The following is a 14,961-nucleotide window of genomic DNA, read 5'->3' on the forward strand; positions in this document are numbered from 1 at the left end:
TTTCGCTACAAAAACTTTTCCCCAACTCTGACCTTCTTGGGAGCTATTTCCGAAGTCCAGAAAATTTCCGAAAACTCACGTCAAACTCAGTCGTTACTTAGACAAGATAATATATACCTTCGCGTCTACGGCGCCGAAATCCTTGTCAAAGTTGCGGTAATGTTGTGTTCAGTGTGTGTTCGGAGTATATACTTGGCTTCACGCGCGGGAACTTATTCGTGTCGATGTGAAATTATTCACTAATGATCGGGCATTATATTTTTTCGGAACAGAAAGATCAATAGGGTGGAGTAGGGACGTGGAAGTCTTTGTGTCGTAGATTCAAACGTACATAGGAGTAGCGGTAACAGAAACAGTATACCGTAGAGGCAGGTGGATAACAGTGATAATTTCAATGATTCATATTCATAGACTGTTTGCTCACGAGAAATCCTCTAGAATTAGTCATTGTACTGGGGCTTTTGTACCGATTGATTTAAGAACGTTGTGACATGCTGGTGTACCGCTCGTGGTATGTAGGATTTGATCTAATCGGATACAAACATCAGTGACATTCCGTAAAGTTTTGACCGACGATAATATATAGGAACTCAGGCAGTCATCTACTCCATGATATCATCTAGCAGAGCAGCAAAGCGTACACTCAGGCAGAATATACACTGATGGTATGCACTTACTGGTCTTTAAATTAGCCCAGATAGATAGTTAATGAAGAATGCTCAAACCTTTCTTCACAATTGAGGCAGGTGTTCGAATCAGAAGTGATGTACCTCGCTAGTTACTATTCACTAACGGTTTCGAAACTCTAGATGCGAATTCGAGTCATGGCACTAATACACTTCTCTCATTTTCGTCCAGATCCTGTTGTTGAGATTACCAGAAACGGACTATATATAATTGGTTAATTGCTATGAAAAACGAGGATTAACTCAGAAGAGTGAACTTGAAGACTTCGTAGACAAGTCCTGAAAAGCGACCATCGATATGCAATTTACTTACGCCAGCAATCCCAGCATGCATCTTTTCATTGTATTCGCGCTTTCTGCATTCTCGGTCTCAGCCGAATCACGTGACACCGAAAACGAAAGACTTTCGGACGGAAATCACAATGCGTACGTAACAAAACGCAGTACGACGTGAGTATAAGTCACGCAAGTTACGAAAGTGTGTTTGCCGCTTAGTATATAGTCGAGATGCTGGGGTGTTTTGGGTGTGGAAGTCCCCATAGAACTAGGGAGAACTGGTGTCAAATTTCCGGTGAGATGCTTCATACTAATCACCGACCTTGATTATATATTTACCTTAGTATTAAAATAATGACATCTGAATAATCTAAGCAATGACTACAGTACAAACCGAACTTTTCCATCGGATTTAATCGTCTCAAGAAGAACGTTTCCAAAAATATATTTGGCAATGTTTAAACTAATCATTACTCAGCATAACTTAATTTTTATCGCGAACATTTTCTCAAGAACTGTTATGAACCATCGGTGGTATTTGGATCGCGCGTTCGTTAACGCACTTGCAGATCATTAACATCTTCCGGTTCGTGCTTGTCTCGACTAAGCCTTTGTCGTTTTGGCGAGTCCAATTCTATTGTGACTTATCTTTATTGGCATCGATCATCAGGAAATTTGTATAATTGCAGTAATGCGCAGATGTCAATTCTCGTTGTTATCTGCGTAGGGCCATTTGGCACCATGAAAAGTTAGCGTGCGCATTGCATTGCTAATTCTTCACCTTGGCAAATGATTCATAACACAGAGGGCTAAGCCACAATTGTCGATATGTGCTATAATATACGTCTGATTGGCTGAGCACCAGAAAGAAGATATAACTCGCTTGATACCCGAACAAAATTTCTCAATTTCTATTACCAATGCTTAGTGTAACATGAAACATTAGTTGCACAAGTGCAGGTGGAAATAACATGACATAGCCAAGATGATTTATCGTTTAAACCGTATATCTTATCCTTCACAGCTCACCATGTAGGTGGTCGCAACAAAAATTAGACTGCAAATTGATGGACATATCTTCTCTTGGAGGACTGATGGTGGTTTCTCAGCGACGTGCCGTGGAGCTCGATCTTACATTATGCAAGATCACTAATGCCAAGACGTTGAAGACGGTATGAACATCTCGCTATATATGCTATACAAATACATGTTGAACCGTGAACCGTTGGATTGTCATACCCAAGCACCAAACTTTTCAAATGTCATTCATCAAGTGCCGTAATAGCCAGTGCCCAATTTTAGTAATGATGCAATGCAAAATAAATCGGTAAATTGCATGATAAGAATATATTTTGATGGTGATTAACATAATCTACTTTCCAGCACACGCGGATAAGTTACTTTGAAGTATAGATCAGTGTGTTTGCTGTGCTTTCAAGGAAATGATCTAACAAATAGTCCGGTTATTTCTCAATAAGGCTTTTGTAGCAATCGTTTAACTGCGATGTATCTGACGTATTAATTGGCGATAAGCGTACATCGGTATATGTGCGGGATATCTTGCACGATGGTGTTTTACGCAATGACGAAACATGTATGACTTTTCATCCAGGGCCTGGCGAGAATGCCATATCTACGGATAATGCGCCTCGCGCACAATCGAATTACATCTGTACCTAAAGAATTGTTCTACGGAAGTAGACTATTGCACACCATCAGTCTACGAGGCAATCGCATTACAAGACTGCCAGAAGAGATATTTTGGGTTCGTATTACTGATTCCTCTTCATTTATTCACTCAAAACAATCAATATTTTCAGCCGATTAGTACTGTTTTCCAGGGAACCTGTGTACAAAATAGATTTTGAGACGCGTATACAGTAAATTCGGTAAATATTTTCACGTCTTTGTCTGATGTATATATACTGTCAGCAGTGGCTACAAATGATACTATTTTTCGAGAGGGGAGTGCATGCAGTGCACATATCCGTTCTGGTGCTAAAACAGGGCGAGCCACAAAAACCGCAAAGTAAAATCGACACCACTTGTTATCGAATGTTGATAGGTGATAACATATAATCCCGTAGTACCGGTTTCGTATTGAAAGCGGATGCCATTACTATAGCCAATTAATATCGCAATTTTATGAGGATATTAGTTATTACGTAAATGAATTTATTCATACTTTAGAGAAATCTACAGTTAAAGGTGCTGGACCTGTCGCAAAACCGAATTAACGCCCTGCCGGCGAGGCTGCTAGTCAAGAACAAAAAGTTGAAGAGTCTCAGCCTGTGGGGGAACAACATCAAAAAAATTCCAGCTTCATTTTTCTCGTAAGTATCGACAGCCGAAATGAATTAATCCATGTCGGATTCGCTGAAGTCTTACGTTTACTCTACAATATTTCAGACACATCAATCTAATAGGAATTTGTAACGATATCAGAAACCAGAATTCGTCATGCAATTGTTCAATTCTGCCGTATATTTACGTGCGAAAATGAGTCGATGTTAAAAGGATTTCTGTATAATTGTAGAGTGCGCGGTAATTTTCAATTTTCGCTTGAAAAAATTTATATATACAGCCGAGTGTTATTAAATCTATCTCTCAGCATAAATCTGTCTTTCACGAATACTCAAAGCGTGCGCAAACATTTTATCGTATTGTGACCAGAAAAAAAAACAATTGATTGCTAGTTTTAGCGTTAGCACGTCGATATGAGAATTTTCGTTTTAGATCAGCCCACTTTCACGCAAAATAGTAGACACGATTACGAGTAATTTTGACAGTCACTTTTATCATAAATTATAACTTGGTTTCTTTTAATTGCATCACTTTTGACCCGATGAAACTTCGGCCCGTTTAAAATACCACCGGAACATAGGAGCTACATTTGAGGGACACAATGATTATTTATCTAATAAAATACATTTCGGCGAAAGCGAGCCACAAGATCTAGTTCCGTGCGGCGCGGATGTAAAGGTGCGTTTAACAAGACTTTGTAGCAAATTAGTGATACAAAATTATTCGTAGCGGGACACGACTAATTCAACAGTCATTAATTACGGTTTTGCATACATCCTGCGTGTACTCACTCAGTTAGCATTGTATCATCGAATCATTATAATAATAATTAGCGTTGGCTTTCCTTTATCTGAAATTGAAGCAGCTGTTCTCTGTAGGTCATTTGAATACATAACGGCCAATACAGTTGTATGCTCTTCTACATCAGCCTCACAATCGTACAATTTCGTAACATTAAATTCTGATATCACGCTAACAGGTATACGATCTGCATAATGTACAACTACAACGATACATTACCCTGAAGATTAAAGGTACTCCTTCGTACAAATGCACAAGATATACTCGAATATAGCTCAAACGCGCTATCTGCGATACGCTAAAGCGGTCGTGTTTTGTGGTCTCTTAACTTTGAATTACCGCGTTTACGCGGTTAAGCAGAGTTCAGTAGCAACATTCGGTAATACCACGTTTAAAATCGGTAATTTACTGTTTACCTAAACGCAGATAAAAACCACCATTGTCGTGTTGTCTGCCACTCTTACTGCAGAGAAAAAATCACCACTGTTTCTTCATTCACGAGTTTCGAACTTCAACCTGAATAATCACACGTTCTAGAATGTGTGGTTCAGTCGATTGCTGGTGCGTGAACTTTGTGAATTTTTATGAGCATATATTTTCGCAGCGAGGCGATTCTGAGGATGGTCTTACTTATAGATTGCGGATTGTCAAATCTGATTACGATATCCAACGCGAAACCTCATGCATATTGTTACGTCGCGGGGTAAATATCGCGTGTACAACAGAATGACGTGTTGTGTCGAAACATGAAACTGTGTTGCTGTAAGTTGATCGACCCGCCGAGTGAGGTTTTCACCATATCCAACATCAACTCTACATCAGGGCACATATGTAACGCTAGCGGCTGGAAATACATGCTGGGCGATAGGATAGCTGTCCTGTGAATTCCGAAACTTGGCTGATTCGCGAAAAGTATAATCCGATAGATCACAACAGTTTCCGAAGCGTACTTTCCACATATACGATACGCGTAAGTCGCACGTACACCGCTGACACAGACAAGCCATTCACAAGTCGCCAATGAAGCTGAGAATTTATGACGGAACTGTCACAGCGCGAGTAATAGATGGCGTCATTTGCATCGTATCCTGATAAATCCGTAGAAGACGATTTCAAATCAATAGTCGACTCTCAAGCGTGCCTTGATTCCAATAAAACGTCGTGTGGTTAGATTGATCACCGAGATGAGCCCATTAACAACGTCTCGGAAGGACAAGAACATCGCGCCTGTATCGAAATTGCTAATTATATACCATTCGTTCACTATATGTGAGGCAGCCTTGCCAATACGGATGCCAATGCAAATTTATTCCGTATACGAAACACATGTTCCATATTTCGCACACAAGTTAAGTGATAAGTTCATGTGCTGCACCATGGCACCATGACCATGGTCTTTAGTAGGCCATGGCTGCACAGTGCACACTGCACACATCTATGTTATTTGCAGCAATATGCAATACTGATCACATACGTTGGTTGCGACTAGTAGGCTACCCAAAATTCAAAATAGAAGTATTTTTTTTAGCGCAATACAACGTAACCATTTTCATATTCTACATATCCACAAGCACTAAGAGCGCGCTAAACGCTTTTAGATTCAAAACCCTCTCTACGAACCGAACAGACATTATACACGGAGGAAAGCATGGGTTTGGAAGGGGCGATATTTTTTGGCGATACAGCAATAGAAAGGGTGGCTCCAGGCCTGTGTAATATCTAGTACATGTAGAAATTATCATGTGAAATATATGCCGCGCATTCGGAAGGTATACAGATACCGGGTGCCAAGAACTAGAAATATCGTCTCGTTCAGTTTTCTATGATATGCATAATGAAAGAAAGGTCATATCAATCAGTCGAAACCCTATACACCTGATGAACGTCACAGGCTTACTCACAATTGACTCCCACATTGATTGTGAGATTTATCTGGAAAGTAACAATGAGTTTTTTTACAAAAGATGAAATCTTGATATCTTGTAATCTGGAATAAAAGGAATGAACGTGTAAACACCCAAAACCTTCGGAGTTTCGCAAATAGTCCTGTTGTTTTGAGTCACTCATCAAACTCACGAATGGCATCAATCGGTATTAGGAAAATACTTTTGGCGATATCGATAGGGCGATTAACCGTGTAAATTGCAAGTTTCTGCCCGAATTACGACAGTTTCCGTCAAGAATTGTGTAGTTTTGCGCGTGAAATAACGCATTTAATGCACTTTCCGGTGAGTAGAACAACGAAATTTGTGCCAAAAGGTGTGATTATTGCGAGCCGACCGAGAGGCATCGAATGTTAGCCGAATTTTCCACTTGAGAAGTCATAATTGGCGCGTCATAAACTACGCGTCGCAAACAAATAAACATGGCCACGGTGGACGTTGAAATGGAACCGCATTTCGATAGGAAAGGTCGATTGTGGCGAATTTTGACATCCCGGAAGAGTGTCACGGTCGATGCGGCGAACTTACAGTCATACACTTACGGCCGAATGTCAAATCTGCATCGTCATCACTTAATATATACAGTACATTATAAAAACTTGCGAGAAAACTGTAAATCGGAGGCGCTTCCGAGTTATTCCAGGATTCCAACAGGGCTTGTGAATATCATACGGATTAGCACGTCGAATTCAACAGTTACGTTTTAGTTGCCTTACCCGACCTCCAAGGTATATAGATGAGCAAATATAATACTAACAAATACAAATTCTTAACTCCTTTCATATACGGTACATAAATCCAAGTGCCGACTCACGCCAGCTCACTTCAAATGTCACGCACAAATTCGAAGCTATTTATAATTCGACGCCCTATTCTAAACTGCATTCTGTTGTCACAGAATTGCAAAATCTAATTCCGCTGTAAATCCGTCAAAATGTGTTGAATCTGATTTTCGGTCCAGTTCAAATCCATTTCGTCTTATTCCCGTTGAAAAAATACGATTGCGTGAATAGTGCCGATCGTGGCCAACCAACCCAGTTGTTGGCAATGTGCTGATTAGCCGGTAATAGCCGCAACAGCCCGCTTTCCTCAATAATTATAGGTATAATGTACTGCTGTATTGCACCGTGCACAAACTGCACAAGTGCACATGCATAAATTCCAAAATATATGTGTTTTCGACACCCTATTATGAAAACGCGTTAATTATGCAAAAATGTCCACGGCGATTGAACTTCAGTTTGAGTAAACTAGCTATATATTACTGCTCTAATATATAAATGAAATGGTTCTTTGAATACGAACAGTATCTCATACATATGCTAATTATATAGTGTTTAGACTGCGCAGCGGTTATATAACAATAAGGTTCGATATCTGATCAGAATTTGAAATAGACTTCGGGATTTATGTTTTTATATGCGAAAGCTCTACGTTTATTTTCATTCCGGTCTTAAGCCGCAATTAGACGATCAAAAATCTCATCCGCATTCACAAATCAGTAATATCCGAAGAAGGCCACGACACTATGTAGTACAGGACACGTATAAAGTGTACGTTACAGAGAATACTGCCTGCAGTTCAAAATATCACACCAACCGATAAATTCAAGACAGTAATAAAACGATTAAAAAGAAACACGACCCGCCCCATGCTTTCTTAGAAAGATCGCTTGTCTAAAGTACACAGATTCGCTCGTCTTGGACCGCTTCCATCCGTAACCCGTGAGCCACATTGGTCGCGAAATCGGTCAAGTCGTGCGTTGGATGCATCACGACAATTTTTATCGTAGAGCAATATCCGTTGAAAGCCTCGCTGTTGTTTTGCCGTGTGCTGCCACTCGTTCGTCATGGCCCTTATCAAGATTCGATTACATCGACGTAACCGATATTTTTCACGCGACTAGAACTTTCCCGCTATGTAGGTTACAGATATTTTTTCACTTACTCTGAAAAACAGTTATGCATATCTAACCACCAATGTTAACCTGCCGCAGGTACCGTAATATTCCCGGTCGGCATTGTAGTTCACCTGCAAACAATGGTACCGGTAAAATAGTTACAGATATCAATTGAAATCGACTAGTGACCATTAGCATCATTCGCGTTATGTAGTGGTTTGTGACAAGTTCTGTCATAATTTAAGCATAAAATTCATTACCTAGTCGTAACATATATTACCGGAAATCGCAAAAGGACATTGGTATCAAAGGACACATGTTTAGTGTCAAAAATACGTTGCGTGTATTAAGTTGTAGGTTTCCCTTTCATCAACCGTGTTCCATTCAAAAGTAAAGATGTCAGTCTCGTCTCAATTGCCATAGGCCATCTTCCCACCGTGTGGGCATCCTTTAGCGTCCGATTAATAGTACTTCGACTTCGACAGTTTCCGGCGAAATAGATGCGGAACAGTGAAATATTTAATCACGGTATTAGTATTACTGGCATTAGTAGAGGTCACCCAACACCACCGACGTGGAAAAGGCGCGTGAGTCGAACTTGCTTATGAATGACATTGTGACGTCATTACGCTCGTTGATCCGCATTAAATTCATCCCCTGGCGAAAGTTTAGCGTTATATCACAACCACGGTCACGCGGTATATGAACAAACAGATTTCGGAGTAAAGAAAATTCTCAACATATCGCAACGCCTGAATTCAGAATCCCATGTTTACGGAAAGTTCTATACTGTTGAAAAATAACTCGGTGTGCTGTCCCGGCAACATTACCTTTATAAAACTTACGCCGACGACGTCTAATAACAGTAATTCGTCACTGTAATCTTTGGTGACTTCCGTGGGGAAAGGGAATAATAATCGCAGGGTCACTGATATTGAGTGACTAACGCACAGGAACGACGTGACATCCGTATGACCGACGCCAAAATGTCTCCAAGGTCAATGCTGATCAGACTCAATCAAAATCCATCACGCACAGTACATCCTCCACATAATCACACACACCCATTTTTTTCTCAGGAGCAATACGGCATTACAAAGCGTGAATTTGAGCTGGAATCGAATCAAGAATATTCCTCCGTACCTCTTCAGACGAAACCGTCTCTTGCAGAGCGTCAAGATGAACAGTAACAGACTGTGGTAATGTATTGTAGCTATTTTTGCAACATCTCACGTTTGTCATGATCGAAAGCTGTACGTTGAGGCCGCGTCTTTCCAAGATGAATGCGATTTAACAATTGGTAATGATTCGTATTAGGCTACAGACATGGAAAATGGTCTTGGTTGAAAGATTCCATTAGTTGTAGATAATATCTAGTTTCTACGCGAAAGTGGGCTCTACAAAAGTAAACTAACACAACTGGCAACCGCTACAGGTTCAATCATAGAAAACACAAACACCGTTCGTGGTATCGTTTTAGGCTACATAAGATATCAGTATTGAAATATGTTTGAAATGTGTAATTTTTTAAATAAACGCTATTATACAAATGCGGCTCGAAAAATGAATACAACCGCAAAATTCCTTCACGGCCCACCTCCCCAAATTACTGAAATTATTGCGGATAATACGCCTCGGGGTAAAAGCTTATCACGCTCACGGTATTGAATTATACTAAATTTTCAGGTCCGTCTTCAAGCGAGTGTTTATAAATTTATTGGATATTTCAAAACCGCTTCCTCGTCAGATGAAGATACTTATGCGTCACAGACGGGATGATTCGAAATATATAAATTATGACTTCATATTTTATAGTTATGAGACCGCCGAAGGAAAACCTCAACACCATAACAAAAACGAATCCTATCTTTTACAAACCTAAACATACATGACCTTTCTCATTGTTCAAAATCGTAGAGCGTAATTACATATTTATTTAATGTATGCACACGCTTATCCTTTACAATTTGGACATGAATTGTAGGCGGTATCGTGACTTTCGATTTTGCTAGCATTGAACCAAGTTGATACATATCTTGTAGCTTACTACATAAATTGTAACATACGAAATTGCAATGAAAATTGAAAGTTATTTTATTGTTAGAGGCTCCCGTGTTAAATCATGTGGACCGGACCAAATATGTTAATTGCCAATAAAATTTAGGAACCGGATGCATTGATTGAATCAGCCCATGGTTTGCTAGCAGATTTTTGTGTTGTGGTATAGCTTCCGGAGGCTATCACACTTATCAAAATTACACTTACGTCGTGCCGACAAAATGTGATGAAAGTTATCGGCAATATGCATCACGCTGTATGTATCGATGTTGACACTTACTCTATATAATGGAGGATCCTTTTTCGGTTGTACGTGGATCGGGATATCTTCCACGTTGACTCACTGCACTGGCATTAATCGAGCGGAGATCGTAATGATCTAATTCTAATCTAATCAAGTGTTGCAACGAATTTATTTCGCCCAAAACAATTAATGCCAAATCTCACTTTCGATGTTTACCGGGCCTACCTCGTGTGCATTTAATCCAGTGGCTTTTAACAGTCGATTCTCTCGTTCAGGTGTGTCTCATCGCATCAGTTCGAGTACAACCGTCAACTGCGAGAAGTGAACCTAGCGCACAATAACCTGAACTCACTGCCATCGGCGCTGTTCAAGGCCAATTTGAGATTGTCAGAACTCAGCATCTGGTCGAATGACATACAATGCTTACCGTCGGCACTGCTGGAACGTAACAAGAGGTATAATGCGATTTAGGGAACGCCAATGTGTATAAGATTTAGAAATTGTTTATCAAACAATCGCACGCGTGGTATACATCCAGAAGGCACATATTTTAAAAGGTTATTCCCGTATCGTTCGTTGGTAAAACAAATACCTACTTCCTGTGACAACGACGAATTTCATCTTTCTTTGCATCTTTTTGGTTTGGTAAATGTGACGTTACGAAGACGCCGCAAACAGGCGCTGTAAGCCAGAGATGTATCATGCTAATGGCATAACATCGAACTTCGGAGCAAGAGTAAGGAAACGGCTATCTATACAACTCACCTGACCTTGTTAAGATTAATCAGCTTGAGAATTTCCAGTGGGAACTTATGATCTAACAAACCTTGACAAAATATAGACACGAAAAAGTAAGCTTCGTAAACACTCAACGAGAAATAGCGTCGAAATCAATGCACACTGCACACTGCACAGTCGTAAACAGTTGTAATTCGTCTCTAAATTGATAGAAATTGTTTTCACGTTCTTGCGCACGGACGTTGCTACGCAGTACGCAGTTTGTAGCGTGGAGTCCGAATGTACCTTGGCATACTCACATAAAGTTCTGTCATCCTATTGATATCTACCCAACGCTGTCCTCTTGCCTGCTGGTCATGACTTATGATGTATTTAATATCTGCAGATTGAAGTTCGTCAACGCACTTGGTCAAATGGTGTCGGGTGACGACGAGAAGAGGCGATTCACAAAGGCGCACAAAGGTAAGCGAGATATTATGAGATATTGGTAGCACTATATTATTAATCGCATGGCGAGATATTCGATATTCTGGTGAATATATCCAGCCACCCTAACACACGAATTTCTATGTCCGTTGGCTTTTGGTTGTGATACCGATCGGGTTCGTTCCGCCTTTTAGAGGATGCCGTAAGATGGTCTTGGTCACGTGGTCAAACGAACAAATTTCTTCTGCGGATCACCGGTCGAAACCCACTGCAGCAGATAACGCTGTAGCAGTGTGGTTTGACTCCAATCGATGTAGAATCTGATTGGATATATAGTAAATTACCAATGATTACGGTACCATTCGGATTAAAAGCCAGAAGTGTCATTCGAACCAGTTTCACCACTCCGAACATGATTAGCTTCCATGCCCGACCGAATTTATGATCCAAAGATAGTTGGTCGAGTTTTCATACAAATCAAATTCGTCATTCTGGAAAGTAAATACCTATTTGACCGCCCTGTCCACCCACACTGTGTTGCAAAGTTATCGCATATCCATTATCCATGTTTCGCTGTTTTACTTCTTCGCATTTAAATAACGACTGTGCACACTGCACAGGTGGTCGACCTGCAGTGAAGTTTAGCATGGTACCTACCGTTTTCTTATTTATACCACGTGGTAATAACGATTCACAGTATTTTCAGGTAAGGAAGTCGGAAATTTCAAGAAGATTCTACAAGAGGACGGGCACGAATGGTGCGAAGACAAGCGACAGCATGCAAAGTGCGAGTGGGATTTTGATCGAAGGTGAGCAACTGAGCATAATGCTACCTCCGCACTCTCGATAACCAAAAGTGTATTGCATATATCAGATAACGAATTCTACGACAGCGCATTGCTTCGAGTTGGTCTGTTGAATATTTTCTTTTATGCAGGTCATTCTCTTGCTTCGACGTTTCCATGGCAGCCATCATCAACGGCCCGTTGGCTTGCGATGTGTTACACTTGTATCTCTCCAATGCAAATATGAAGAATTATCAGGTGTTGAGGCAACTATTCCATTCAACTCCCGATCTTCTATCACTTACCGTGACGGACACCAATCTACAAGAATACCCCGCTGATTTGTTCTATCTACTCAGTCGCTTGGAAAGAATTGAACTAAGCGGAAATGGATTAGAGTGAGTTGATATATCCCGACATATAGGCTGTATCATAATAGCACTGTCCACCATACTCTGACTTGTGCTTTGTTATAGATACACTTATAGAGTGAAGCAAGGGTCGACTTATCAAAACTATCAACTCTTATTCCAGATTCATTCAACCCAACTCTTTCCGCAATTCACCTAATCTGAAAGAAATCGACTTGAGTAGGAATGGGTTGACAGAGATGAGCGAGAAGACGTTTTCCTTCGCCAAAGACCTGCTCGAACTGAACCTGGGACACAACAAATTTCAAGAACTAGCGAGCGTGTATTTCTCGGAAAACCAGAAGCTACAAAAACTGTTGCTTGACCACAACAAAATTATGGAATTGTCAGACAATCTTTTCGAGGCAAACACGGAGTTAACAATAATCGACGCCAGCTTTAATGAAATCGCATACATAGCATGTAAGTCACCCGAATGGCGGGGCGTGTATCCACAATCCACATCTATCATAAGCTCTGTATATTGTTTTCAGCGGGTACATTTACCACGACCACGCGACTGCAGGAAATTAATCTAAGCGAGAATAATCTTGCGGAGTTGGAAGAAAATATTTTCAGCAAATTAATGTATCTACACACGGTGGATCTGAGCAACAATAAAATTGAAATCCTCCCAGAGAGAATTTTCCAAGAAAATGAGAACCTACGAAAGGTAATTATGAGTTCGAAGCCAGTTCGAAAAAGTAATGGACTTCCGTTCGTAGTTATCAATTATGATGATGAAAATAACATGCTCGTGTCATGCCATTTATCTTTGAGCCAATGAGCTAGCATTATCTTTTCTTCTTCAGGTATATCTAAACGGTAATCAGATTACTGGGCTACACTCGAAAACGTTCAGCAGTAACCCGGCGTTGATGGTCTTATCTCTGGACCAAAATCTCTTGTCGGAACTGCCTGACGACATATTCTTTAGGAACCGTAAGCTGGAAGCACTTGGACTTCAGAACAATTGCATATCATATTTATCTGAGGTGGGTGCGGTATAGCTATGGACATACGAGAAAGCGTACTATTGTAATGTTTTATATACAATGTTGTAACCTTTTCTTATTTGATTCAAAATCTTCCTCGTCCATTTAGTACTACGTCGTTCCAAATATGAGTAACTCTGGTCTAATAATGGATGTAGATAATGACTCACAATTATTCGACGAATATTTCAGAATATTTTCAAATACAACGTCAACTTGAGAGAAGTAAGCTTGCAAGGAAACCCAACCATGCCTCCGGATATCAGGAGGGTGTTCGAAGGAAAGCAAGACGTCCTCGCTCTCCTAAAAAGACTTCGGGACTTGAATTCGGCATCTGGGGAAGGGTTCGAATCTGTGGAAGAAGAGGGATATACCCGAGAGGATCCGCTCAACAAGGAAGAAGAATTTGAGTACGAAGGAGAATATTATTACAGCAGGGAGGATGACCATCAATATTACGTTTATTATGAGGGGGAAAGCGGAATGAGAGACACCCCTGCCAGCAACACACCATATGTCGAAGAGAATCTCCCAAATCCCACAAGCACAGAATCAGATCCTGTTATTCGGCGTTCAAAGCGTAACGTTGACGGGTCGGCTGTTAAACGGAGTATTACGAGACAGGACGTCCAGAGATTTCAAGAGATTGCAGACCAGGAAGAGGATCTGGAGGCCGTATGCATGAAAATATGGAAACGGAAAGGAATAATATGATGGAGAACACTAGCGATTGTGTAATACGATACCGGATAAAAGAGAAGGATGTCGAGAAGGTAACGGCGAAATCGGGAGCAAAATCACGCCGGGTGGAACGCAGGATGCCGTTGATTGATGGCAGTAGACCTCAAATGGTATGAGACCATCCGTCGGAAAACCAACGAACAGCCAACAAAAGATCCAATGCCATCCTCTGAAGGAGACGGACATTACACAATAACACAATACAACCAACATACAGTTGTTGGACTTACAGAGCAAATGTTACAAAGAGCACATCAGTTCTGTATGGGTTCTTTGATCGCGCGCGTCACTTATCGTATTCGGCGGTGTGTGTCTTTATTTAACAAAGTGTCCTCAGTCGACGCGAACTATTTTTATATGGTCGACCAACAAAAATTTATCCTATAGACACACTATCGATAAGTGCAATATCATTTCTTCAATACATTCTTTCCTTCAGTCTGTGCTATAGGATTAATTTATAAATCGTGTATCTATTACCTAATAAACACTATTATTGTGAACGTATGTATGGAACGAGCGAGTCAAGAATCGACACAGACCACATTCAAATAGTTTGCAAAAAATGTTTCTTATCATTTGGAGGCAGAGCCACGCATGAAAAATCGGACCGACAGGTAGCATATACGCGCTCCACCTACAAGCCATCGCTTG

The 14,961-nt window shown here is 40.6% G+C and overlaps 1 protein-coding gene across 2 annotated transcripts; it reads left to right on the forward strand.

The window, feature by feature from the left end:
• Positions 1-859: 859 nt before the first annotated feature.
• LOC145448919 (uncharacterized) lies at positions 860-14,814 on the forward strand. 2 transcript variants are annotated; one of them, XM_080327374.1, is made up of 13 exons: positions 860-1,136; positions 1,987-2,134; positions 2,575-2,727; positions 3,153-3,295; positions 8,990-9,109; positions 10,488-10,667; positions 11,336-11,412; positions 12,074-12,185; positions 12,314-12,559; positions 12,696-12,994; positions 13,066-13,244; positions 13,384-13,566; positions 13,759-14,814. In XM_080327374.1, the coding sequence occupies exons 1-13, from the start codon at positions 985-987 to the stop codon at positions 14,278-14,280; spliced, it is 2,514 nt and encodes an 837-aa protein (XP_080183500.1). In that variant the 5' UTR covers positions 860-984; the 3' UTR covers positions 14,281-14,814. The 2 variants fall into 2 exon arrangements, with proteins under 2 accessions (XP_080183500.1, XP_080183501.1); XM_080327375.1 differs by having other exon boundaries at positions 12,083-12,185.
• Positions 14,815-14,961: the final 147 nt, after the last annotated feature.

This window comes from Botryllus schlosseri, chromosome 10 (genome assembly GCF_051294905.1).
Source record: "Botryllus schlosseri isolate E-star chromosome 10, Bs_hap1, whole genome shotgun sequence".
Taxonomy (NCBI): domain Eukaryota; kingdom Metazoa; phylum Chordata; class Ascidiacea; order Stolidobranchia; family Styelidae; genus Botryllus; species Botryllus schlosseri.